We start from the raw sequence: 27,873 nt of genomic DNA on the forward strand, positions 1-27,873 counted from the left end.
GTGATGAAACAGTGCCCTCGATTAGCGTGCCATCTTCAGTCTCATGAGAGACGTAAGTTTGAAGTTAAAAAACAGAGACAAAAGGGAGTTCCCATCATGGCTCAGTGGTGATGAACCCACCTACATGAGGACATGGGTTCGATCCCTAGCTTCACTCAGTGGGTTAAGGGATCTGGCATTGCTGTGGCTGTGGTGAAGGCTGGCAACTACAACTCGGATTCAACCTCTAGCCCGGGAACCTCCGTGTGCTGCGGGTTTGGCCCTAAAAAGCAGAAACAAACAAACCAATGGAACAGCAGGTATATTTCTCAGATTATGTTTTTGAAGATAATTTTGTGGTAGTAATTGTTTTTATTTTTGGCCATGCGCAGGACGTAGAAGTTCCTGGGCCAGGGATTGAATCTGAGCCACAGCAGTGACAATGCCAGATCCTTAACTGCTAGGCCACCAGGGACTCCATAATATTTACCCTTTTTTTTTGGCTTACCAGTAGCACATGGACTTCCCAGGCCAGGGATTGGATCGGAGCCACAGGCCACAGTTGTGACCTACACAGCAGCTGCGGCAACACCTGGTCCTTTTTTTTTTTTTTTGGTCCTTTTCGGGCTGCACCCGAGGCATATGGAGGTTCCCAGGCTAGGGGTCAAATTGGAGCTGCAACCGCTGGCCCACACCACAGCCACAGCAACGCCAGATCCGAGCCAGGTCTGTGACCTACACCACAGCTCAAGGCAACGCCGGATCCTTAACCCACTGAGTGAGGCCAGGGATTGAACCCACAACCTCATGGTTCCTAGTAGGATTCGTTTCCGCTGTGCCACGACAGGAACTCCAGCACCAGGTCCTTTAACGCACTGTGCCAGGCCAGGGATCGAACCTGCATCCTGGCTCTGCAGGGACACCACCAGTTCTGATGCACCATAGTGGGAACTCCAAAATTTTTTGACATACTTTTTCCTGCTTAGTTGTTTTTTTTTCCCTCTCTCTACCACCTCAACTGTGTCATGTGTAAGTGAAGTAGCAGCCAGGCTAGAGGTTGGATCGCAGCTGCAGCTGGGGCCTATGCCACAGCCACAGCAACATGGAATCCCAGCTGCATCTGTGACCTGTGCTGCAGCTTGTGGCAATGCTGGATCCTTAACCTATGGAGTGAGGCCAGAGGTAGAACCTGTATCCTCATAGAGACAGTGTTGGGTCCTTAATCCACTGAGCTACAAGAGGAACTTCCTGGATAGTTTTAATGATCAACATCAGTATATGATAGATGCTCAGGTAGTAATTGTTTAGTGAATATAAACATAAAAATTTTTCTTGGAGTTCCTGTCGTGGCTCAGTGGAAACAATCTGACTAGCATCCATGAGGACACAGGTTTGATCCCTGGCCTCGCTCAGTGGGTTAAGGATCTGGCTTTGCCATGAGCTGTGGTGTAGGTCGAAGATGCAGCTCGCATCCACCTTGCTGTGGCTGTGGCGTAGGCCGGCGGTTACAATTCTGATTCCACCCCTAGGCTAGGAGCCTCCATATACCACGGGTGGGCCCTAAAAGACAAAAAAAAAAAAAAAAAAAAAAAAAAAAAATGTTCTTGTATAAGTAGAGAGATTACTGTTTAACAATCAGGATGAGTAGGCAGTTAGGAATTCGAGTTTGGAGCTCCCACTGTGGTGCATCGGGATTGGTGGCATCTTGGGAGCCCTGGGATACAGGTTCAATCCCCAGCCCAGTACAGCGGATTAGGGATCTGGCATTGCAGCAGCTGCAGCTTAGGTTGCACCTGCAGCTCAGATCTGACCCCTGGCCCGGGAACTCCACATGCCATGGGGCAGCCAAAAATAAATATATAAAAGAATTAGACTTTGAAGGAAAGTTTTCATACATAAACTTTGATGAAAAAATTGTTTTTGTGTCATACTAAGATAACTCTTTTAAGCTGTAAGTCAGCTTCACAAAGACCATCACAATTGTGTTTCTTGGGCCAGTGATTGAACCTGTGCCAGAGCAGTGACCCCAGCCACTGAAAGGACAACACTGGGTCCTTACCCTCAGTGCCACAAGGGAACTCCTGTGTTGATAATTAAAATAGCTAATGTGTGTGTGTGTGTGTGTGTCTTCTTAGGACAGTGGTTGTTCATGGATTTACCCTTGGAGAAAAGGGAGAAAAGATGTCCAAGTCTCTTGGAAATGTCATTGACCCCGATGTTGTCATCAACGGAGGACAGGTAGGTGGCTCCCTGACAGATCATTTTATTTTTGTTTTAAGGCTCTTAAGTTGGCAGCCAGAACCCTTAATATAATTTCTTTGGTGTAAAAGAAACCTCAGAAAACTACATTTTATACTAATAGCAAATGTCTGACCATGTTTTAAATGCAGACTCTCACGTAATGTGATTTTTGTTTTTTTTTCCTAAATGGAAGGGTTGGGTTGTGGGCTTTCTGACCCATTTCAGGTCTGAGTATCCAGTTAGATCCTCAGCCCCACTCTGTCTTTTTTCATTGCCTGAACTTTAAAACTTTATACACTTTAGTTTTACAGTTAAACAGGATAGGAGGAAAGAAAAAAAAAACAAAAAAACGGGATTGCAACGTCTAAATGCATGTTTCGTTATTCTTGGAAATTGTACACTTTCAAACAAGTCATTAATGAACATCAAATCTGGGGTTTCTGATACTTTATTTCAGAGCTGCTTTCATTTTTTATTTCCCTCCTTGGGCTTCTTACCGCCCTCCTGGTGTCCAGTGATCAGTTCCCATTGTCAGAGCTGCTGGGGAGGGTTGAGCGGGCAAAGCAGCCCTCCCCGTGCCCGCACCCGCTGCCCCCTCGCACCAGGGCCCAGGGCGGGTCGGTGGCTGTTCACAGACACGCCGGCGAAGGCGGGCATCAGCGCCTGCACACCGAGCAGGACCGCAGCCGTGCTCTGCTTTCCTCCAGTGTTGTTTTGTAGACGCAGCCTGATCGCTGGGGTTGCTCGCCCTCGTTTCATTGCAGTGCGGGTGTGTTTTATGTTCGCCTTGTGCACAGACACTTCTGAACAGGAGTCTTACCTAAAGTATTTTTTGTTCACCACATTGTGATCAAAAACTATTTGTGTGTCTGTGTGGTTTTTCCTCCATAAAAAGGACCAAAGCAAAGAGCCTCCCTTTGGTGCTGACGTCCTTCGCTGGTGGGTCGCCGAGTCCAACGTCTTCACGGAAGTGACCATTAGTCCATCCGTGCTCAGGGCTGCCAGGGACGATGTGAGCAAGGTCAGAGTCACTTACTACACCTGAATGAATGTTTACCTAACTGCTGTTAAAAAAGTGAGGGGAGTTCCCATCACAGCACAGTGAAAACAAATCCGACTGGGAACCATGAGGTTACAGGTTTGATTCCTGGCCTCGCTCAGTGGGTTAAGGATCCGATGTTGCCGTGAGCTGTGGTGTATGTAGGTCACAGTCATGGCTCGGATCTGGCATTGCTGTGGCTGTGGTGTCGGCCGGTGTCCTAGCCTGGGAACCTCTGTGTACCGCAGGTGTGGCCCTCAAAAGACAAAAAAGACAGAAAGAAAAAAAAAAAAGCGAGGGGAGTTCCCGTCGTGACTCAGCAGAAACAAACCCAACTCGTATCCATGAGGACGCAGGTTCGATCCCTGGCCTCACTCAGTGGGATCCTGCATTGCCATGGCTGTGGTGTAGGCCGGCACCTGCAGCTCGGATTCGACCCCTAGCCTGGGAACCTCCATATGCCACGAGTGCATCCCTAAAAAACAAAAGACAAAAAGGCATATTTTGTTGGCACTGCACAACTGAATGAAAATGAACCCCCTATGTTGTGAGCTTTTAAAAATAATCCCAGTGCTAATGTACTTGTTTAAAAATATCAATAGTGGAGTTCCTGTCGTGGCGCAGTGGTTAACGAATCTGACTAGGAACCATGAGGTTGCGGGTTCGGTCCCTGCCCTTGCTCAGTGGGTTAACGATCCGGCGTTGTCGTGAGCTGTGGTGTCGGTTGCAGACGCAGCTCGGATCCTGCGTTGCTGTGGTTCTGGCGTAGGCCAGGGGCTATAGCTCCAATTCGACCCCTAGCCTGGGAACCTCCATATGCCACAGGAGCGGCCCAAAGAAATAGCAAAAAGACAAAAAAAAAAAAAGTAATGCTAGTAATTTTATACCCTATCTTTTTATATTTTATCATGATATGAAATTATGCTAGTTTTGTATACTTTGTATGTGTTTAATAACCATTCACATTTATTCCGTTTATTTTTACCTCTACAACATTCTTCCCTACACAACTGAACAAACTGTGCCACTGACAGGGAATCTGACCGAAGGTTATAAAGAAATATCTTGAAAATCAGTTTTTAATGTATAAAGTACAGTGGTTGCTTCTATAACTGAGCTTTTCAAATGAGTTTTTTTTTTTTTTGCACTTGTGTAGCCTTATTTAAGAACGATATTCAGATTAAGTATCCTATCAAGAATTTAACATGAATTGGATAAAAATTATAGAGAAATAAAATAACTTCTCGGTAATAATTGGACTCCTTTTTTTCATTGCATTTTTTTCCTCACTATTCGTAGCTTAGGAATACACTCCGCTTTCTTTTGGGGAATGTGGCTGGTTTCAACCCAGAAACAGATTCCGTTCCTGTGAATGATATGTACGTCATAGACCAGTACATGCTGCACTTACTGCAGGATTTAGCAAACAAGGTGAGTCTGCACTTAACCAGCTCTTGGAAACAGCACTGTCGTGCGTGAAATTCGGGTGCCTGCGAGTGGAGCAAACCTCGTTAGCAGCAGGAACTGAAGCGCTGAACTCGGTCGGTTCCGTGCATTCCTGGGTGACCAGGCAGGACGTCTCGTTTTCTTGGCTGGTTTCTCAAGATCCTAGAGGAGTTACCTGGTGGAAACAGCAGGCCCAGGCTTCCCCTCAGACCACATTTTTCTCTCAAAATCAGCTCCGTGTATTTCTCTAATAGGAATAAGTGGGAGTTGTACTTTATCTGCAGGTGTATAGACATCCACGTCTCAAAGTACAGAAATAACAAGTGCTGATTCCTGTGTATCTTGTAAAATATCTTCTCACGTAGAAACACAAATAATTTGTGTTCTCTCAAAAATTGGAATTTCTTCCACATAGCCTTCAAGTCAGAGTTGTTCATGCAGATTGTTGCCCAGTTTTACTTTTCCGGCGTCCAGGGGGAAACACGGGTGACTTACACGCTTCGTTTTGCTGTTTCAAAGCAGCTCGTAGCGTCATCATTGAACACCTGACCTTGTGTGGTCGTCTGGTCGTCTCCAGGGTAGAGTATTCAGGGTTTTCTGAGGACGGCAGGCGTTGACATCGGAAGTGCTATTTCTGAGATTCCGCAGAGGCCTCGTGTCTTGACTGTGTCGTATCTGTCTGCCTCTGACACACATCTGGAAAAGGACTAGATTTCGCTCGCGATGGACGTGCATTTTGTTTGTTATCCCAGCTTCCAGGTTTACTTTGGCTTTGTTCCCTAGGTCACCGACGCATACAAGCAGTATGATTTTGGGAAAGTGGTTCGGCTGTTACGAGCATTTTACACCAGAGAGCTCTCCACCTTTTACTTCAGCATAATCAAAGACAGGTAGGTCTGAGCCGGTGCTGAAGCACTCGCCGCAGTTCCTGCACGTCTCCTCTGCCTGGCAGACGTCGGGGAGCAGAGGCGAGCCCCGGGCGCTGCCCTGCGTCCGCATCGAGGAGTTGGGGTCCTGAGTCAGGGCCGATGAGGAAGGCTCGCCCTGCCTCTCAGGGGCTGTGTGCGTTGGGGCAGCTCATCGTCTAACCTCAGGTTCTCTGTCTATAAAATGGGGGTGCTAACACCTCGCTCTTCACGTGGCTCTGAAGACAGAATGTAACGAGGCGCTTGATGCCGCCTTTGGTTCCTTGAAGCGCGCGCTGCGGGCGTCGGCGCCGCCGTGCTTGTTGCAGGAGGGGGCCGCTCCTGGGGGTGGGGACAGACCGGTCCCGTCGTTAATATGGTTCTGTTGCTGGACATGCGTGATGCCCCTTGGGGGGGCTTGGTGCGAAGTCCTCATTTCCTGCCTCCGTGTGCAGGTGACACGCGTCTTTACTTAGTGGCTCAGCCAGTGTGAGGTGTCAGCACCTCGGGGACCTTCCACTGACCGCCCTGACAGGGCCCCGGGGACGGCGAGTCACATTTTAAATACCGTCACGTCACTTACCCTTTTTCCTTGAACGCCTCGTCGGGACTCGAGCGGCTGTCTGTGTGCAAAGCAGACGTGGACGTGGCATGGCTGTGCGGGGTGGTGGCGCACCTGGGGGCGTCAGGGGGCATCGAGGATGTTGGCAAAGACGTCGTGTGAGGGAACGTCCTGTCTTTCGATAGAGGCGGTGGAGCCTTCGGATCAGGCCCTAAGGCAAACCTCGGCCTGAGGCCGAGCCCACGTGGGCAGCCGCTCACGCGCTGTTCTCTGTTCTGGTCCAGGCTCTATTGTGAAAATGCAAAGGATCCCAAACGCCGCTCTTGTCAGACCGCGTTAGCTGAAATTTTGGATGTACTGGTTCGTTCTTTTGCTCCCATCCTTCCTCACCTGGCCGAAGAGGTGTTCCAGTACGTGCCTTACGCTAAAGGTAAGCAAGATGGGTTTGTTCCCTGAAGGCTGAGGGGGCAGCTTCTGATTTTACCCACTTCACATGGGAGGCTCTTATTCGGAGTTCCCATCGTGGCTCAGCAGAAACAAATCTGACTAGTGTCCTGGAGGACGCAGGTTCGATCCCTGGCCTCACTCAGTGGGTTATGGATCCAGCACCACTGTGAGGTTGAAAACTTGGCTCGGATCCAGTGTTGCTGTGGCTCTGGCGTAGGCTGGCAGCTACAGCTCCAACTGGAATCCTGGCCTGGGAACCTCCGTATGCTGCGGGTGTGGCCCTAAAAAGACAACAACAACAACAAGCCACTTTTGCATCTACAGTGAGTGCTTTGAGACAGGATGTGTCTTGATCATTTAGTAGTTCCTGCACCTACTTGTAGGGAGTAGCGTGCATTTCAGGATGATGGCCTTCTAGCCACATTAAAGTACTTTCTGAAATTATAAACAGCTTGACTATATTGAGAAGACACTTTTTCTGAAATACCTTCCTAAATGTCAGGAATACGTTTTAGGTTTGACTAAAACAAAGTATAGTGCCTGTTGGAGAATAGTTTTATAGTAGTTTTTTTTCCAATTGTATTGAGCTTACAGAAACTATAGAATTTTAGAATGAGGATGAAAATTCACTCATGATCCTACTTAAAACCTGGAGACAACTGCTGTATTGGGATATTGATTTGATATTCTTCTCGGCATCCTCTGAGGTCTTACTCTCTATCTGATCATTTGTTTACCTTTCCAGATGTTGATACGAACTTTGATAAATATTTAGGATGGCTCCATACTAATTACCAAAAATAACCACTCTTATTTCCCATTAATAGTAAATAGTGGTTTGAGTTTTATATACAGTTTAGAATATATGTAAATTCATTCATTTTTTTTCTTTTAAAGAACCCAAGAGTGTTTTTCGTACTGGCTGGATTAAAACAAGCCCTATCTGGAAGAAGCCTGGGCTGGAAGAAGCAATAGAGGGTGCGTGTGCGATGAGAGATTCCTTTCTCGGGAGCATCCCTGGCAAAAACGCAGCCGAGTACGAGGTTATCCTTGTGATCGAGCCGGGGCTGCTTTTTGAGATCATCGAGGTAAGCAGCAATCTGTACCGTCCGAAATGGCGTTAGCGTCGTACAGCATCATGCGCAATTTGGTTTTTAAAAAAATCTCCGTGTAAATAATCTATTTTTTAAATGTATAAATTAGGAATCCTGTCTTCTAATATTGATCATTGCTTCTTTGTTTCCTACTGCTCACTGCTCCCTTTTTCTCCTCTTATAAAACGTGTACTCTGTTGCTGCTTATTGCTTTCTTAGAGGTTGAGACAGGACGAGGTAACCAAGTTCTGTTTGAAATGCAAGGGCTGTTTAGACGGCAGGTGACATCTGGCGGGAGTGTCAGGTGACGTCACAATTCAGAGTTGTGTGTTAAGGGTCTGGTTTGCTGGGAATGTTGTCTATTTGGGTTAGATTCAAACCAAATCCCAAATAGAGTTCTTTTTTCCATGGGATCTGAAGAAAACTCATTTGCTGCAGCAAATGATCATGTGACTTCAAAGCATTCACCCCGTTTTTTATTTTCAAGAGGACCCTCAGAAGTTTCGTCTTGGGGTTTATTGGCCAGCTGGGCTTATAGCTTAACACATTGACTCCAGATTTTTCTCTAGTGTCAATGTTTGAGCAGAAAATCAGCAGCGAGTATGCTTTTATAGTTTTACTAGTATCATAGTTTACTAAAAAATGACCATCTTATTGGGTCGGTAAGTTCAGTGTAAGTTTTTAGTAATGTAATTGAAGTGAGATTTGAGGCTTGAAATAGCTGCGTGGTATAAGATTGTTGGTCAGGTAACAATTTTGATAAGATGTTCACTTTTTTTTTTTTTACTTTTTATTGTTTAATTTTATAGTGATTTTTATTTTTTTCCGTTATAGATGGTTTACAGTGTTCTGTCCATTTTCTGCTGCACAGCAAGGTGACCCAGTGACACGTACACATGTACATTCTTTCTTCTCACACTGTCGTGCTCCCTCATAAGTGATGTGGTTCCCAGTGCTGTACACGTTCACATTTTTAAACCTCCAAGTTGAGGGAGCTCCCGTTGTGCCTCAGTGGCTAATGAACCCGACTGGGAACCATGAAGTTTCGGGTTCGATCCCTGGCCTCTCTCAGTGGGTTAAGGTGCCATGAGGTGCTGTGTCGGTTGCAGACGTGGCTCGGATCTGGCATTGCTGAGGCTCTGGTGTTGCTGTAGCTCTGGCATAGGGCGGTGGCTACAGCTCTGATTGGACCCCTAGCTTGGGAACCCCCATATTCTGCGGGTGTGGCCATAAAAAGACAAAAAAAAAAAATTTAAAAATAAATCTACAAGTTGGGAGGCTCAAGGCTCCATTTTACAAGCCAGGAAACTGAGGACCATGGACGCTGAGACCAGGCCACGGCTACGCAGCCCAGTGTTGGGCTTTTCCGCTGCGTGTCAGGCTTCCTTGGACTTCATTAGTTGTGTCAATAAGCTAAAAAAAAAAATACTGCTTGCTTGGATCATTTATATTAGAAAAAATCTTTGGGATTTTCGAAAATGTGGATGTATTTTCCTTAGGAATTGTACTACCTAGCTGTCTAATGGAGTCCTGGATCTGGCAGGTGCTAATTGAATGAATTTGTTAAAACCAAACTAATACCACTGAATCTTCTGTTTTCTCATGAGCTTTTTTAAAAGGAATTTCACATTCGCTCACAGGCTCATTTTGAAGACCAAAATCACAAAGGAAAACGCGGAAGTGCCTGTCACCTCAATTCCGCGTGCCTCCCAAGAGCCGAGCCCGGCCTCGGGTATCATCAGGCTGCATTGTTCCGTCTCAGCTCCGCTCCCCCTGTAGGAAGCGTGATTCAGGGCAGAGGACAAGCCTTGAGGCTGACAGGCTGGGGCTGGAATCACGGCCGCCCCTCAGGTTGGGGAGCTCCCATGACAGCCTCTCTGAGCGGGTTTCCTCATTTGTGGAGTGGGGTAGAAAACCCGGTAGCTGTTTTGTGATGCTTAGAGATTCTGGGTGACATTTAGCATCTAGCAGAGTGAAAGACCTGGCAGAGAGCATATTCTCAATAAATACTTTTTTCCCCCTTTTCCCGTCTTTACCTGTAGCATATGGACGTTCCTGGGCCAGGGATCCAACCCACACAGGGACAGCATCAGGTCCTTAACCCACTGAGCCACAAGGGAACTCCTCTCAATAAATACTATTGATTAGTTTTAAGTCAAAACCTTTTATACAGGTAGCAGTTGAGGCATTTAATAATATCAGCTCGCGGGGGGCGGGGAGTGGGTCCAAAGGGTTCTTCACCAAACACAAGGACTTGCAGTGTCTATTTTTATAACCTGTTTACGGTAAAAATTTAATAGTAACTTTCACATGCTCACCCCAGATGCTACAGGCTGAGGAGACGTCCAGCACCTCTCAGCTGAATGAACTGATGATGGCGTCCCAGACAACCCTGCTCCCTCGGGAACCACGGACATTGACCCCAGATGTGATGGAACGCAGAGGGACGTTTCTCATCAACTTGGAAGGTAAGGAGGTGGGAGAAACGAATGGTGGTCATGGGTCCTCTCCGGCCTCCAGTGACCTGCTCGTACTCTAGAGGCAGACATCCGCCTGGATACACCTTTCTACAGACACGGGTGACGACGGCCGAGCTTCTGAGTCAGCTGTCCGAGTGTCCTACCTGGTGACCTGGGAACACAGGGCCACGGAGGGACGAGGGAGTCAGTCAGTCTGCTTCCTCCGTTGGGCTTCTGTGTCCCCGTCTTCGGATGCTGACTACTGCCCAGTCCTGCCACCGTCCCCGGGGGGATTCTCAACTTTTTATCGTGCACACCCCAAATTAAAGTACATGTAGCCAACCTTGATGAGGAGTCAAGGAGGACGTTCTGTTGAACTCATCCCCTCAGTCGTCTCTCATAGGCAAGCATTTTGAAGCTATTTGTTTGGTAGGAGATTTTTTTTTTTTTTTCCTGTCTCTTAAGGGCCGCACCCGCGGCATATGGAGGTTCCCAGGCTAGGGGTCGAATTGCAGCTATAGCCAGAGCCACGGCAACGCCAGATCCGAGCTGCGTCTGCAGCCTACACCACAGCTTTCGGCAACGCCGGATCCTTAACCCACTGAGCAAGGCCAGGGATCGAACCTGCATCCTCATAGATACTAGTTGGGTTCGTTACCACTGAGCCATCCATGACAGGAACTGCTGAGAGAGGCTTTTTGTCAACTTACTAATTCTCACTGATGGAGACAGAGTAATATTAACAGAATAACATATGGATGTTTGGGGACAAGTAATACTGTGTTTTCATAGCAGTTTTTAGGTATCAGCAGGAAGCCGGATGCTAACTTAGTCATCCACTAAAATTTGAGGCCTGGCAGCATTGACCATGTTGTAAAGATTCTGCCTCCTTTTGCTTTTCAAGATGTTAGGGTACATTCTTTGTGCTCTGACTAGAAAATAATGTACTTTCTTTACTGTGTATTCACAGTCCAAGCTCTATTAATTGTTGAGGAATGTTTATTTCCTTTTGTCCAAACCAAGAAGTTTTAAGTGGGGACACGGGCATTGTCCCTCTAGTTGGGTCTTTTAAAAATGCTTAATCAGGAGTTCCTGTGGTGGCGCAGTGGTTAACGAATCTGACTAGGAACCATGAGGTTGCGGGTTCGATCCCTGGCCTTGCTCAGTGGGTTAAGGATCCGGCGTTGCCGTGAGCTGTGGTGTAGGTCACAGACACGGCTTGGATCCTGCGTTGCTGTGGCTCTGGCGTAGGCCAGCGGCTATAGCTGCAATTCGACCCCTAGCCTGGGAACCTCCATATGCCGCGGGAGCGGCCCAAGCAATGGCAAAAAGGCAAAAAAAAAAAAAAAATGCTTAATCAAGTGTGTAGCTGGAGAGGCGATGCAGTTTAGCAGAAGTCCACCCGCTGCAGAGCTCGGGGGCCTGCTTTCCTGCATAGACGCAGAACTGGGAGTGACCCTCAGCACAGCCAGCCTCTGCTGTCCCCCAAGTCGGGCTGTACCAGTCCAGGTTGTTGGCTGTTTCTGCACAACTATGCACAGGATGCTCGTTTTCCCAGGCAGGAGGGAGGAGGCTTGAAAAAAGGACGCCTGCAACCCAACTAAGAAATAAGAGTTACACACGTCCAGTGGCCTGTCAGAAACACCCGTCACGCGTTTTTCTGTTCCAGGTGGTGACATTCGTGAAGAGTCTGCGTATAAAGTCATTGTCATGCCAACGACCAAGGAGAAGTGCCCTCGGTGCTGGAAGCACACGGCTGCGTCGGCAGATGCGCTCTGTCCCCGCTGCGCAGACGTCGTAGGGGGACAGTAGTGCCTGAGTGTGGACAGCCTGCTGAGCAAGAGCCCTGCCCCGGCCACAGACGGAGGTCCGGATGGCTGTTCACAGTGCGGACAGGAATCCCAGGCTTAGGTAAAGAGTGGAAGAGCCAGCGGTAGAGGAAGAGCATCAGAGCTGGGATTTAAAGATTTTTTGTAAGTAGATAAATAATGTGTATATGTACCTATGGAAAAATACACATATGCAGATGGACTGATGGACTTACCCAGAACATAGACACTGAGGACGCCCACTTACAAACGTGGCTGAGCAGAAAACATTTTATATTTTATACATCTTCTCAACTTATTATTTAAATTCTATAATGTCTAAAAATAAAGGCACCTGTAAAATCACTGATTGATGCTGGTGCAAAAATTGTCAGTCTCAAGTAAAAACAGTGTGGTTTCGATGGGTAACGGCAGCGGCGTGTGTCCCCTCGGAGACGAATGAGCAAGTTCACTGTGTCTTAACTGTGAACATCAACCTTTTCAGACTCGCTGCTTGTTTTTTGGTTGCATGAGAAAGAAAAATATCACAAAATTTGTTATTCTCGTATAAGAAGGAAAAAAAAAACCTTAGTACTTGTATTTGTAAATGTTAAGGAAACAACATGAAAGCTGAAAATTTATTTCACTAATATACATAAGTTCACAACAATGAACAGACACCGAAAATAGCAGTATATACAGGATTTGACTACTTACAATACATTACAGGAGATAATAGGGCATTTTATACACAATTCAGTACAGGATTAAAATCTTGCTTGGGAGGCTGATTCTGTTCAGCAGAAGTTTAACAAATCCATCCTACTGGGTGAGAGGGGGCTTTGGCTGTTGCTCTTGGGTGCTTTAACCATATTTGTCTCCTATGAGTGAAAAGAGCCACACAGCTCCTGCTAAGTGAACTGACCTCATTCATGTACGCTTAGGGTTATTAACTCCGGGTTTTTTGTGATTTTTAAATGGTCATCAGTAAGTCTAATAGTGTTTACTCTGCCCTTAGATGAATCCATATAACACTTCTTTTTGCAAAAGTATGAAGCATTTAGAAGCTTGGTGCTGTTTCTCTTCACCTAGTGTCTTTTCTAGTTTTCCATCGAAGTGCAACCTGTAGTGTGGAAGGTGTGAGTATTTGAACCCTTTTGTTTTCCTTTGCAGACAACAACAGAATTTAACAAGGTACAAACAATCTATTTAATGTTAATGAGGGAAGGTGTGGGGGTAGAGGTTACCTAAAAAACTTACTCACTGGTTATCGGGTTCCCACCAATAACTTCGGTATACACAGGAACCACCCATTCCATGGAAAATCGAATTATCTGTGGCTCTTTATGGTAAGTATACAATTTGTTTTTCTTCCTCCATCAGACTTATTTTAAAAGCCCTTAATGAAATAGTAAAATATTTAACTGCTCTTTACAATTCGGAATTCAATTTTAAAATTCTTGGAATGATAAATTTTAGGATACCAAATCTAACTAGAGACTCAGTGATTTGCTATGGTTCTAGGAGCCATATTTCAGCTTATTTATAATCTAAACAATCCCCAAGTCTGATGATGTGTCAGAAAAAGTTCAGCTAGTTTTATTATATAAAAATACTTATTAGCTACCCCTCCCCCCAAAGTGATAATGGAATCAAAGTGAGGATTTAATCTTTAAAAACGCCAAGTTTCTTTCATCAGCCTCCAAGATTTATAACTACTCTCAGAGTATTTAAAAAAGTCACAGAAAGAACTAATCTTTAGAACATACACAACGAGATGGTACGAAGCTAGACACATTTACAGGAAATCGCAGAAATGTGTCTGGATGGGGCAGCGGGGATCCCAGCGGAGGCTGAGGCTGGACTAGCTCGAGGTCCTTTCTCGTGCTGCTCCGTACGGCGTGGCCTCAATCAGATGGACAGGTCCTCACCCCAAAGCCTCGGGACATCTCAAAAACTCATCCTTCAAGATTGTAAATGAAACAGTAATTACGAAGTTGTGGACACTTATTATTTGGATGTGATCTCTTAGTTAACAAGAACCTATACTGGGGACTCCTCAAACCTCAGACTCGTTCCTTAATGGTCCTGCTGGACGGAATGCCTCAGGCGTGTCCAGGTGCTGGAGTTGGCTTCTTAGGAGGAGTGGAGAGGCGACAAGTCGCTGTCCCTCACCCGACTCTGGCCACATTCCGAAGATGTGCGGAAACAGGAAACAGATTCTCGGTATTTGTACAGCTCGAGCACTTTTTACAGTTTTGGTTAATTTGGTTTTAATCAAATAAGTTTTCAGCACTTGGACTGCTCTAGGCACTAAAGGGCACAACGTCAGTTGGGTGGATCCTCCCAGGCCAGCTGTGAGGTAGTTTGCCAAAGCTGCAGCCTCATCACGAAGCATTTTCCGTACTGTTCCTAAGAAGAGGCCACCGTACCAAATCTCAGAAGCAGACAGCTCTCAATTCTTAGAGGAAAAATAAAGTTGGACTTAAGTTTTTAGCATCATTGCCCTTTTTTAAAACATAGGTTTTACAAGATAATACATTTTTACAATTACCTGGTGTGGATACAACTTTGAACCTTGGCAAAAAGCGGACCGTTACTTGCGTCTCAGAGTCTCGGTTTTGGCAAGTCTAACAGTTCAGGGCTCTGTTTAGTGTCCATTCCCGTGAATATGATGATCCTGAACCCCTGTTCCTCCACAAGCAGGGTCTTCCTCCTCTGATGCAACAGCCGTAACCTCTGGGAAGGAAAGCTGTCAGCGTCCAGGACTCCAGGAAGCAGCCGGCGGGATTCGCAGGAAAACAAAAGCATTTGCCCCACAGTTCCTAAAACGGGGATGTGCCTCTCATTTTACTGATGGGGACTATACATGAACACAGTTCATTACAGTAACACTTTGAATATGAAATATAGAATCTTAAAATAAGAGCATAATCTGTAAATTATAACCAGTTTTCAATAGCAAAGTTTAACAATAAAGCTACCTAAGTGATATCAGAAATAAACAGTAGAATATCTGCAATAGGAATTAAGAGTATAGTTGATATTTGTTTATATTTTATCATCAGTATTAATCAAAGGAGTGAAATTTATAGCCAGGACTGTACTTGTTTTTAAAAGTAATATGTATTTTTATTTATTTTACAAAAGGAAACAAAAACCATACTCCCTCCATAAAATTCCAGATCTTGTTATGCAAAATAACCATGCACTAATTGATATTCTAGTCACACAAGTTTAGCCTGTTTGCAGCAGCTCGGTGTCATAAAGGAGGAATCGCTATGGCTTCCACGGCTTCCGTGAGGTGTAAGGCTAAGCTATATTGCCCATGGTTTTCTGGTAGAAGCTCAATTACTTTATTCACTAGTTTAGCTGTTGTTGCAATTGGCACTTCTGTGTTTTGAAGATCCTGGGGGTTCTGCAAATGGGACACAAAAATAACCCATCAGTGACAGCCAACTGCATGACTGCGGCTCAGGAGCTCTCAGGAGAGGAATTTCGGAATAAGCGTGCTTTTCAGCAGAACAAACAAACTGACCTGAACAGCTGCTCTGGGAGGACGCACCCACCCAGGGAAGCCCGGGCGCCCTGAGGCTCCCTCCGTCACTCACCATCGCCTTCAGCCAGGTGCACAGGGTGGGCGGCAGCCTGGCCAGCAGCTCCAGGCCCTCCCGCGTCTGGGTGCGCAGCACCGCGTGTGCCAGCCGCTGCCCGATCAGCACCAGCAGCTGAGAGGCCAGGACCTCTTTGTCCTGGACCTGGAGGATGGCCTGAGGGAGGAACAGCAACAGACGTGCGTAAAAGCCAGCAGACTGGCTGGCGGACTTTGACTAAGCGCAGTTTGGGTGACAATTCTGTGGAAATTTCTGCTGCACAGCAAAGGGATTCTGTTACACATATATTTTACTATCAGATTTATTTACTTTAGGAAAGGCACTGCCAAGGAAGAGAGCCTAGTGTGTTTTGCTTTTTTTTTTTTTTTTTGCTGTGGCATGCAGCGGCCTGATGTGGGATCTCAGTTCCCATACCCGGACTGAACCCAGCCACAGTGGTGAGAGTGCCATGTCCTAACCACCAGGGAACTCCCTCCAGTTCACTTTTTTTTGGCTGAACTCACAGCATGCAGAGTTCCCAGGCCAGGGATCAAACCTGTACCACAGCAGTGACAACGCCAGATCCTTAACCCAGTGAGCCACACGGGAACTCCCCCCAGTTCATTTCTGAGCTGTGGCCATGTATACAACCCAGGTGAAGCCCGATTCAAAGCCAGCATTTAGAACCCAAATTTCTGCTCATTACCTGATTGTTCTTATCACCTAGCTTTCAGTTCAGTATGACTACACAAGTCAGTGTCAAGCTTTTGGCAAAGGAAATGATATTAAATCATGTCTCGACTGCTTAAAACCCTCTAAGGCCGACTGAATACACTTCAAATACCCAGAGGCTGTGAGACCTCCTGTGACCTGGTCCTGACCTCGCCAAGCATTTCCCACCTCAAGCCCTTTGTACTTCTTGCTCTTTCTGCCTCTAGCCATGTTCCTGGTTTTCTGAGGGGCTGCCTGCTTCTTGGCCTAGGGGTTCCGTCCGGAGGCCACTTCCGATCACCCTGTGGCATTTGGGTACTCTCGCCCTCTCGTTCCATCCTTCCTGGCGTGCTTCTCTGCTCTCGCACTAGACCAGCAATTCTGGGGAAGGAGCCTTGTCTGTGCACTGCTTTGTCCCTTGGCACGCGGCAGGCCTGGTACACCCACTAGAGGAGTTACACTAACACTGCCCGCAAACAGGAATGCGACCAGTTGTTCACTTTCTGTTGTTAGATTTTTGGGCCTACAAGTTCTAACAAAAGGAAGAGCAAGAAGCTTTACTAGTAATTGTACTGATTTTTTTTAAATTTGCTTTTTAGGGCCATACCTGCAGCACACGGAAGTTCCCAGGCTAGGGATCGAATCCGAGCTGCAGCTGCTGGCCTGCACTAGAGCCACAGCAACACTGGATCCAAGCTGAGTCCGCGACCTAGATCACAGCCACAGCAACACCGGATCCTTCACCCACTGAGCGAAGCCAGGGATTGAAGCCGCATCCTCGTGGATACTGGTCAGATTTGTTTCCACTGCACCGTGACGGGAACCCCTGCACTGTCATGATTCTTGACTCCCAACTATGACTTTAAAACTTGAGCCCGACTGACACCCCGGGGGAGCGCTCACCTCCTCTCCCCGGTGGTCGGCGCCGTGGTTGTACAGCTCGCCCACGTAGTGCCTCCGCACAGCGTCTTCGCTGACCTGAAGGTGATGCGCCAGGTCCAGGGCCAGCACAGGCCAGTCTTGGTCCGTCTCAAAAGGCGGGCTCGGGGCCTCTTCAGAGGAGTCCCTGTCCTTTGCGACTCCATGTCGGGCCTGGACAGCTGCGCTGACGACTTTCAGTAGAAGCTTGAAGAAGGGAAACAAGCACAGCACAGGCGCCCTGTGAGTGGGCCTCCGCCCGCATCGGAGGCCCGGCACCTGCCGGCTCTTCCGTTACAGTGGTTCAGGCATCCCAAAAAGGACACAGGACTTAAAGAGGAGTGAGCTGGGAGGAGCACCCGGCGGGGTCACACCCAATAGCTGAAAACTTACCTGTTGTCGTATGGAAATAAAATTTGGGTCCATTTCCCCACTAGGTAATAACTGAATTGACGTTAGGTCTTTGAAAAATGCGTTTTTCCCCTGAAGAGAAAGAAGAGACCAAGACAACTGATGAGCTGGATGATTCCTGGGGTGGAGGGAGAAAGATACAAGAAATTATGTCACTGGAGTTCCTGTCCTGGTGCAGTGGGAACGAATCCGACCAGGAACCATGAGGTTGGGGGTTCGATGCCTGGCCTCGCTCAGAGGGTTAAGGATCCGGCGTTGCCGTGAGCTGCGGTGCAGGTCGCAGACGCAGCCTAGATCCCGTGTTGCTATGGCTGTGGCGTAGGCCGGCAGCTGTAGCTCCAATTCAACCCCTAGCCTGGCAACCTCCATATGCCTTGGGTGCGGCCCTGAAAAGACAAAAAAGACAAAATAATTTAATCAGACATAACTCATGATTTGATTTTTTTTGTCTGTGAACAGTAACAGCTCAGAGTACTACTCCTTACTGCTTACAGCCACTCCCTAGAGTACAGGGCAGCCAGCCTCCTCCTGGGAGCTTCCTCAGGGACCCTGTCCCTGGTGCGTGGTGGGGGGAGGGAGATGCTTTGGGTAACAGCAGAGCCGGGGCGGGGAGGGGGACAGGGCCGGCCTGGAGACCCTCCTCAGGAGGGAGAGGGGGCCCCCGAGAGGGCAGGGCAGAGTGGAGGGGCGCCGGGAGCCAGGGTGAGCCAGGAGAACAGAGGACCTGCCAAGCACCAGGGGGACCCTGCCCCCTCCCCCCCCCGAACCCTAGACCATCCCAAAGGATGGCACGAAATGCGCCTGCTGGGCCCTCGGCTCCCAGAGGCCCTGGAGCCCCTGAGGGTTACCTTGCTGTCGAAAAGGGACAGTGGCTTCACGGCCTTGAGAGAGAAGCGCGTGATGGCGCACAGCACAGCGCACAGGACCGAGTGGTGCTCCACCAGCGGGTAGTGGACGGGCTTCTGGTCCAGGGCCAGCTCCACGATGGAGGTGGGCCCTTCCACGGCCAGCCAGGCGTCCTCTGTGTCCAGCACGGGCACTGGCATCTCATCCCTGCTGACGTCGGCCTGTGTGGAGGGGACCCAGGCTGGCACGAGCCTTCCCAAGCTTCTTGGCAGCAGTGAAGTACAAACCCTTCTTTCTCCCCACCCCAGATCATAATTGTAAAAGAACATAAAACAGAAACATCACTATTTTTTAGGCTTAAGTCAAAAACTTCGAGGAGGTGAAAAAATTCTTTTGCTAGTTCTTTCCTAAGTCCAATGACTTCCAAAATAGTTGCTTAAGGAGAGTTCAGAATGAAAATACACCTCTTTTACCTCCATTAAAGTCTGAAGCAGATCCCAGCAGGAGCTCAGGAAAGATGCCATGGCCGTGTCACTCATCCCCACATCCTGTGCTCAGAGAGGGACACAGTTAGCCCCGGCAGCAAGACTGCCCGTTTTCATCAGAAAAATAAACAGAACACAACGCACCTCCTCGACTGACGCTCTACACTGAGTAGACGGGCAAGAATTTTAAAATTAAGAAGGCCCAGGACATCTTTAAATCCCTTTTTTAGATAAACTAATTTGAAAATTGGGCTTTAAAAAAGACAGTTCTACCCTCAACGTTTAAAAATGGAGTGTCTTTCTGTAGTGGTGTCATCAGCGGCCCGGGGTGGCAGGTGGCACTCCTGCTCCCCAGCCAGCTCGTTAAGCATCTGCTCACCAAATAATCACGGCCCGTGGCAAGGCTGGCACAGCAGAGTCTGGCCCGGAAGGCGTGAGCAAACATCAGGTCTGGTTTCAGAGCGTCTCTTAGGGACTGAACCGAACCCTCTGAATAAAACTAGGGTCCCCGAGCCGGCGAATGAAGCACCAGGCTGATGCTGTGGGAACAGGTCCTCTGTGACCCGATTCCGAGGGCCCGGCCAAGGGGCCACTGCGCACACGCAGGCGTTTTCAACCAGCAACCCTCCTGTCCCTAAGTCCTTCATCCTCAGGTAGTTCAGAGTGTGTGTATGTGTGTGAGTATACATGTGTGGGTGCATGTGTGTGTGAGTGTGTGTGCCCACACTCGTATGAATGGTAGTCACGGGGCCGCTCTCCAGAGCACCGATGGAGATTTCTCAGGACTAAGGGTCTACAGTGGCTGGAACCCTGTGTCCCAACATTCCTTGAGATACTGGTAATAAGAGCATTTCAAAGTTCTGAGCAAAAGCTGGCACTGTTAATCACCGGCCTCAAATACAGGTCTGGGCCATCCACGGACCAGAACATGCTTTAAGACCGTCTACACCACAGTGACTATGTAAAGGGAGATCAAATTCACTCCTCCTGTGACTCTTAGTCTGATCCCTTCTAAACTTCCCATCTGAGGTACAGCAAAGGTCCCCGGCAGTGCCTGCCACACGTGATCGTCCCGCCCTCGGTCCAAAGGGGAAGACGTTTTGTTGGACCCAGTGTGCACACTTCCACTCTGACAGCCCGGAAAGCCAAAGGAAACTGGGCCAGAGTTCGTGATCAGCTCCTTATCAACAGAGTACTTTTTTTCCGTCTTTCTTATCTCCCGATACCTCATCAAAATGTTAAGAGACAAAGTTCACCCCCAGGTGAGAAGGTGCAGCGCAAAGTGCAGGACCAGCAAGTGGTCTGGTCACGTGGAGCCCACTTACCCTTCGGCACAGCCTGTCCTTGGGTGACTTCCCAACCTAAGGCAAAAGGACACAGAACGCTGTTATTTGTTTAATAATTTAAGTCAAAAGGCATTGTTCTGGTGCAGGAAGTAAAAAGTAACCAAACTATAAAGATATAAATGCAGCCGTAAATGAATGCAGGCCTAATCTCATTGATTAGATGCTGGCTCGGCTCATTTAAACACAAAGCAGTTAATTTTCCGGTGGAACTTAAAAATATATTACAAAACATATGTCACATTGGGCTCACAAATACTCCTTTCCAAAAATACTTATTTTTGAAGTATTCAGTAAGAAAAACTCCAACTCTCTGGCTCCCACTTTGCATCACCAAATAACTGGGTTGCCTTAAAATCTAGATCCAAATGCAAGGCTACGAATAAAGGAGCAGCTAGGATAAAGATGCATGATAATTTTAAATGGCCAGAAAGAAGCAAAAATGACCTAAAGCAGACAGACGTTATATTCGCAGCCCAGGAAATCGGCTGATGTGCTTGCTTAGGAAGTCACTAGTAACAGCCGACTTGGTACATCACACGGCGGGGGGGGGGGGGGGGGGGGGTCACAGATGGGAGGTAAGAGCTCCGCCCTTCGGGGACACTGCTTGATACGGCGAGTCCCAGGAAACAGCCACAGGGAAGGACGAAGGACCCTTCCTCCCGAGCTCTCGCTGGGATCACTGCCTTCAAACCGCCAGGCTCAGCCACCCCCACGCCAACATGCTTTCCACCCTCTTGCCAGAACTGGCTGAACATGTCGTTCCTCTCATGAAAACCGCCCTGATGCATGAGATAAAAGAACGGCTATATTTACTGCGCCCTCAGCAGCTGAGCCAGGCCCTAAGCTGAGTAGCTGGCACACACTGGAAACCCCAGACCCACCACCCGCACAGGAAATTCGCCTCGGTCGGCCCCCTGCTCCTCCCTCTTCTTCGACCATCGGAAGCTACGTGCAGCTCGGAATCGAACGTGCTGCCTCCCATCTCCAGGGCTTCTTGCTGGAGTAGAGTCTTTTCTCACCTGCTTCTTACTGATTCATACGTACCCACCCTCCAAAATTCAGCCCTCCAGCCCTCCCTGTCTTGCCACTTCATCCTCTTCTGAGTCCCCCGAAGCAGCCTGCTGTCTGACTGGCGTCCTGCTGACGCGGTTCCTTGAGGGCAGGAGCTGTGACTGTTACCTCTGCAACCACAGAACCCAGCAGAGTTCTTGGCACATAAGAGATGCTTATCATAAACTACTCATTGAATGAACTGATCAAAACCTCTGCTTCCTGTCCCAGGACTGCTGAAGCCCCACTCCCGGCTGGGAGTGGACGCAGACTGCTGCAGATGGGCTCACAGCAACCCGCACAGAAAAGGCTCTCTGCCTGTGTCGTCCTTCTCGCAGGAGGGTGGCGAGAGGTGACGCTGCAGAGAACAGCCTGCGGGCCGGACGGAGTGAGCGTCAAGAGGAAGCAGGGGAGCGGGTGAGGAGGACGCACGCGCAGCAAAGAGCAGATGTGACTCGAAAAACATGTTACCAGTGGGGTCAAGGCATTTTCTGGAGGAGCCGTGGCCTACAGTGGCTCTGAGCTGTAGTGCTGTTTGTGGTTTAGGACTGTCTGTCACTGGACACTTCAAAGAACATGTGGTTGGAGGTCCTGTTGTGGCTCAGCAGGTTAAGAACCCGACACAGTGTCCGTGAGGATGTGGGTTTGATCCCTGGCCTCCCTCAGTGGGTTAAGGATCCTGCGTTGCCGTGAACTGTGGTGTAGGTCATGGATGGGGCTTGGATCTGGTGTTGCTGTGGCCGTGGTGTAGGCTGGCAGCTACAGCTCCGATTGGACCCCTAGCCTGGGAACCTCCCTATGCCGCAGGTGCGGCCCTAGAAAGGCAGGCACACACACACACCCACAGACATGACCTTACCTTATCCACGAGGTACGTAGCGGCAGAGAACCGTTTGACTAAGAAGGTATTCCACATCATCAGGGCGATGCCTGCAGAGCAAGGACAAGCACAGGGCTTATGCAGCTGCCCTTCCACCACACCTAACAGACTGCTGTCCTCCTTAAGCAAATAAAACTATCCGGGCTATTCCATTAGATGCTACTTCTTATATCTGATATACTATTAATAAAATTAATACAGATCCTTATCTTTAATAAGAATCAGAACCAGGCGGCGTGAGAAGATACACCCACATGGCCCCAATCGGCACAAGAAAAGATCACGTCCCTAGTTCGGAAGGAAAGAGAAATTAAAACCACACAGAGTTATCCCCACAGAACCAACAGCGAGGCTGAAATGTTTTACGTGACGATACCAAGCGCTGGCGAGGATGTGGAAACAGGGGGACGCTCTTAACACGGCGCTGGGATCATCAATTGGCAAAACCCCTTGAGGAACCGCACGGCAGTATCTCCCTGAGCTAAGGATGTCTACCGTGTGACCCAGCAATTTCACTGCAGAAACACGTACAAAACATGCACGAGAATGTCAAGAACAGCTCTGGGTTAACAGCCAAACACTGCAAACAACCCCAACGGATTTTTCTCATTTGTAACCACCAAATAAAGCGATACATAAAAAAGTACTAAAAAAAACCCCCAGGAGTTCCCGTTGTGGCTCAGCACGTTAAGAACCTGATGTGGTCTCCATGAGGATGCGGGTGTGATCCCCGGCCTCGCTCAGTGGGTTAAGGATCTGGCGTTGCTGTGGCTGCGGTGTAGGCCTGCAGCTGCAGCTCCGATTCCATCCCTGGCCCAGGAACTTTCATATGTTTTTTACAGGTGTGGCTGTAAAAAAAAAAAAAAAGAAAGGAAAAAAAACCAAACAAGCTGGGCTTTATATGTCCATATGCAGTAAACTGTGGCACTAAACTTTCTGAAACAGCCGTCAACGAGGCAGCGTAAACATGGCATTTCACAGGCTGTGTGTATGACCCACACAGCTGCTTCTGTATCTGGGAGGGGGGTCCTGAGGAGAATGCACAGAAGCCAGGAAGCGAATGCAACGTGCCAGCTAGGGACAGTATCCAACTTGAAGAAATACTAGCCTGACAGCCACGAGTCACTTGGTTTTATCCTTAAGGACAGAATACTCTAGAGAGCACATTTTCCACATGAGTGGCTCTAAATCCTTTTTTCCCTCCTTGGAAGAACATAAGAGATAAAAGATGAATACATAAAATACATTTCAGGGAGTTCCCATTGTGGCACAGCGATAACAAACTTGACTAGTATCCATGAGGATGAGGGTTCGATCCCTGACCTCACTTAGTGGGTTAAGGATTCAGCGTTGCCATGAGCTGTGGTATAGGCTGCAGACAGGGCTCGGATCCTGAATTGCTGTGGCTGTGGTGTAGGCCAGCAGCTGCAGCTCTGATTTGACCGCTATCCTGGGAACCTCCATATGCTGAAGGTATGGCCCTAAAAAGATAAAAAAAAAAAAAAAAAAAAAGCCAAAAAATGAAAGTAAATAAATTTCAAGTTCTCTCCATGTAAAATGCAACATCTTAAAATCGCTGCCATCTGACCTCAGACCACCTGCAGGAAGTGCTCCAGGGGAAGGAGGAAGTGACGGCTCTAGAATTTCTCACACAGACAGAAAGGCGACACCTCCCCTCATCTGGCCCCAAACCTAGTCCCACCACTCAGGATCTTACTCAATTCCTAGTTTAGTATCTGACTAGCCTAGTCCTGGGCTCCCTGATTAATTCTTAGGGGGAAACTCATCCATCTATTAAATGGAACCAGCAACCTGGTTACAATCTTCCTACAATGATGTGTGACATTTTCTCCAAGGAGACATCCGCAGGCGCCAGCCCATGGAGGGTATTCCTATTTAGTGAGAGCAGCACAGGGAGGGAGGGTAATTCGGAATTCGGGACTAGTAGATACCAAGTACCATCCACGAGACAGACAAAGGACAAGGTCCTCCCGTGCAGCACAGGGAACCAGACTCAAGGCCCTGGAACAAACCGCATGGAAACGACTACGAGAAAGACTGCGCACACAACCCATCGCTCTGCCGTGCAGCAGAAACCAACCCAACACTAAACCCACGGCACAGCAGTAAAATTTTTAAGACAATACTGATGCAGAGGATCACTCTGTAAAAAGATGAAACAAATTTAGGTTATCGATTTTTTAAAAAAGCACCTAGTTGTTTTTAGGGTACAGTACTACTAGGCTTTGGGGACCTAACTTCTTCCTCAGGAATTAGCCCTGAGCGGCCCATTGTCTTTGCTCATCCACGTGGAACTACAGAGGGAACCAGCAATTCGCGCCCAATCTTCCCCTTCCTTAGACCTGGGAACAGCCCTCCGCGCAGCAGGGGAAGTGATGGGGTGGGGGGTGGGGGGGAGCTGCTCATCCAGCCCCCACCCCCTTTCCATTGAGCATTTTCCCAAGCAGTCAAAACAGCCAGTACTGGGAGTTCCTGCCATGGCTCAGTGGAAATGAACCTGACTAGTAACCACGAGGATGCAGGCTCAATCCCCGGCCTCGCTCAGTGGGGTATGGATCCTGCGTTGCTGTGGCTGTGGTGTAGGCCAGCAGCTCCAGCTCCGATTCGACCCCTGGCCCGGAAAAGTCCACATGCTGCGGGTGGGGCCCTAAAAAGACAAAAACACAACAAAACCGAAAAGCCCCACAGCCAGGACTTTGCATAGAGCAAAACACAGCAGTGTGCTAGGCGGCAGGATCATCAGATAAAAGCTTAAGAGAATCGGAATTTAGAGAGACTTGGCTCTCCTGAACCCGGCAGTTAAGTTTTTACCGTCTGCTCACTTACCATTCTGAACATGGGCATTGAGAATGTGCTTCAGGTGCTCTATCGACCTAACGAAAAAACGTGCTTCCTTACATAGAGGGAGCAAAAGGAGAGAAAAAAGAGGTATCATTTCATAGGCATTTCGAATAAGAACGGAGACTTCTTACATCAACTTCTCCGTGAAGCTACCCAGGAATGTTACAATAAGAGCATGGGATGATCAGGTAAGACGGGATTTTTCATAAGGTCGTGTTAATGGTCTCTCTTCAATGTACCGTATCTACATAACGACTGATTCCTAGACATCTGGATTCAGAACTTACTGTGGTTTGTCCATTACAGCAGTGTTCTCTCTAACCCCTGAATTTCACACAGATATGAAAACGATGGGTTTATGTTCGGCGTTCCCGTCATGGCTCGGTGATAACGAACCCAACTAGGATCCATGAGGATGCAGGTTTGATCCGTGGCCTCGCTCAGTGGGTTACGGACCCGACATCGCCGTGAGGTGTGGTGTAGGTCGCAGAGTTGGCATGGATCCCACGTTGCTACGGCTGTGGTGTAGGCTGGTGGCTACAGCTCCGATTTGACCCCTAGCCTGGGAATGTCCATATGTCCCAGGTGCAAGCCTAAAAAGACAAAAAAAATAAATAAAATAGGTTTACTTTCTTTGCAAATATCATTCATCCTTCAACAAATATTAATTGAGTAAGTACTATGCACCAGGCTGCCCGAGGCACCAGAATTACAGAAATGAACAAAACAGACCCAAATCCTGGCCCTCACTGAAGCTCTGTCCTAGCGAGGGAGCTGGACAACAGATTCAGGAAGTGAATGTGCTACAGGTTGTTGGCCTTGAGTGCCGAGCAGAAAACGTGAAAGAAGTGAAAGGAAGTAGGCTATCGGGGGGATGCTGGAAATTCACCTCTCTCTAAGCGGGGTGGTTTACACATTAAACCTCAGACACGGTATGTAAAACTGATGGCATGTTCTTCGGGTCTTGGCTAAATAAACGTGAGGCCTGTACAAAGACAACCATCACCACGTGAACACTGCAACCGTTCTGAGCCTCATCAAGCGGTGTGCGTAACATGGGGGAAGTGGGACAGGGGTTATTGGACGGGGCAAGGAGATGAGTATTTAACAGGGAAAAAACAAAAAAGAAAAAGGGCAGGGTTTCCTGCTGTGGCACAACAGGATCAGTGCCATCTCTGCAGGACGCAGGTCTGATCCCTGGCGCCGTGAAGTTAAAGGATCCGGCACTGCCGCAGCTGTGGCTCGGATTCGATCCCTGGCCTGGGGAACTCCATGTGCTGCAGAGTGGCAAAAAAAGAAACACAACAAAACGACAAAAAGAAAAAAGAAAGAAAGGGAAAAAAAAAAAAGGCCACTTATCTTAAATGTAAACAATTTTAATAAGCGACAATGACAAGGCCAATCAAAACGTCAGGCCCCATGCGTGCATTTTCTCTGCTGCTAGAGCCCTTCGAGAGCTACTGCTGGAGCCCTCGTTCGCTTAAGGAGCAAACTGGGAACAATGGGCTCAGAAAAGTTCCCAAATGTCACACGGCCTGTAGCGATGGGGCTAGGACGCCGCGCCGTCTGTGTCTACCATGCAAATGCCTTCGGTGAGAAATGAAGGGTGTACAACAGAGCTTTTTTTCCTTAAATATCACTTTCTTAGACTTGACTCTGGAAATAATTTGTTCATATTTTAGGAATTGTCGTGTCTTTGTTCTAGTCCTAGCATCCCTTTCTCCAGTAGGAAAAGCATCCCTGTGAGGCGGGAGCCTAACTACGACCGCCACTCAGGAGCAGGGCAGTCACCTGAAGGGGATGGCTGGAGGGTCCCCTGCCCTAAAATCACTTTTTGGTCAAACTTTAATTGATCAAAGAACATTCGTTTGCTTCAAGCGCTTGCTTTTATAATGTCTTCCTTTAATACGTCAGGCATTACACAGTAATGACTTTTTTTTTCTTTAGAGGAAGTAAAAATGTCATTACCATTAATACATGTGTGAATTCGTTCATCAGTGAGGTCCTTCTTCAAAAGGACAACCAGATAGAAGGACAATAAAGCAAAGAATTTGGATTCGAGAAGGTTAATTTACTGGAGCACCAGGGCGGCCTGCATCAAGGGCTGTACCAGCAAAAAGAAATACATGTCCTGTGTTTTTACATCTTATTTTAACCTGGTGTCATTTCCGAAGGATTGGCACCATCATTAAAAAGGAGGTGGAAAGAAGAAAAAAAAAAAGGTTGTGATTCAGTGACTGGTCCAGACCCAGACACCTGTCAGGACTGCGCCAGCCCAGGCCTCCTGCCCGCCCAAAGGAGCAGAAAATGATGCCCACGCAAGAGCCAGGCTGGCGTTGGGGTCTTTACTCTGGCTCTTATCAGGACGACAATATGAAGAATCTTCTGTTAAGTGGGTGCTACCTCACGCAGAAATTCCAAAGGACAGAAACAACCTACTCCTTACGACTCGACCCAGAGTAGGGCGACCCGCACTGGCTTAGACGCAGAGAAACCGAAGCCTGCCTCCTGGCCCGACTGCAGATTAGCCGTGAACCTGGAATCTCAGGCATGGAAGCGGACCCCTCTGAGCCCGTTTTCTCTCCTCTAGAGCAGGGATAATGATGGCACCTACCTTTCATGGGTTTCCCGGGGGGATTATGAGAGAGAACGTGTGAAAAAGGCCTCGCCCAACTCCTAGGACCCAGATAGGCCAAAGGGGAAAAAGCCAGGGCTTCTAAGTGGTCTCAGGACACAGGCCCACCTAAGGAGGGCGTGAGCACAGAACAGAACCAACGGGAAAGAAGGGACG

General features: G+C 48.1%; 2 protein-coding genes across 8 annotated transcripts in view; one reads left to right on the plus strand and one right to left on the minus strand.

The window, feature by feature from the left end:
- The window catches only part of IARS2 (isoleucyl-tRNA synthetase 2, mitochondrial), a 49,152-nt gene extending 36,806 nt beyond the window's left edge, over positions 1 to 12,346 (plus strand). The window contains exons 16-23 of the mRNA XM_005656783.4: positions 2,115 to 2,217; positions 3,116 to 3,241; positions 4,559 to 4,690; positions 5,489 to 5,595; positions 6,457 to 6,602; positions 7,517 to 7,707; positions 10,037 to 10,181; positions 11,842 to 12,346. Of these exons, the coding sequence (XP_005656840.2) occupies positions 2,115 to 2,217; positions 3,116 to 3,241; positions 4,559 to 4,690; positions 5,489 to 5,595; positions 6,457 to 6,602; positions 7,517 to 7,707; positions 10,037 to 10,181; positions 11,842 to 11,984 (1,093 nt within the window). The 3' untranslated portion in view covers positions 11,985 to 12,346. The remainder of the gene's footprint in view (positions 1 to 2,114; positions 2,218 to 3,115; positions 3,242 to 4,558; positions 4,691 to 5,488; positions 5,596 to 6,456; positions 6,603 to 7,516; positions 7,708 to 10,036; positions 10,182 to 11,841) is intronic.
- A 258-nt stretch (positions 12,347 to 12,604) lies between these two features.
- RAB3GAP2 (RAB3 GTPase activating non-catalytic protein subunit 2) overlaps positions 12,605 to 27,873 on the minus strand; it is a 95,567-nt gene continuing 80,298 nt past the window's right edge. For 6 of the 7 annotated variants that reach the window (XM_003130506.6, XM_084979145.1, XM_021064324.2 and 3 more), the window contains 9 exons: positions 25,068 to 25,134; positions 22,200 to 22,270; positions 20,270 to 20,305; positions 18,933 to 19,007; positions 18,462 to 18,680; positions 17,596 to 17,685; positions 17,188 to 17,409; positions 15,592 to 15,750; positions 12,605 to 15,398 (listed from right to left, as the gene is read on the minus strand). In XM_003130506.6, coding sequence (XP_003130554.3) covers positions 15,243 to 15,398; positions 15,592 to 15,750; positions 17,188 to 17,409; positions 17,596 to 17,685; positions 18,462 to 18,680; positions 18,933 to 19,007; positions 20,270 to 20,305; positions 22,200 to 22,270; positions 25,068 to 25,134 — 1,095 coding nt within the window. In that variant the 3' untranslated portion in view covers positions 12,605 to 15,242. The remainder of the gene's footprint in view (positions 15,399 to 15,591; positions 15,751 to 17,187; positions 17,410 to 17,595; positions 17,686 to 18,461; positions 18,681 to 18,932; positions 19,008 to 20,269; positions 20,306 to 22,199; positions 22,271 to 25,067; positions 25,135 to 27,873) is intronic. The other variant, XR_002336186.2, reaches the window with a different exon arrangement.

The sequence above is a fragment of the Sus scrofa genome, chromosome 10, assembly GCF_054392235.1.
Source record: "Sus scrofa isolate SSC_HxYL_T2T_F1_AM1 chromosome 10, Sscrofa_HxYL_maternal_Yorkshire_Landrace_v2.0, whole genome shotgun sequence".
Taxonomy (NCBI): Eukaryota; Metazoa; Chordata; class Mammalia; order Artiodactyla; family Suidae; genus Sus; species Sus scrofa.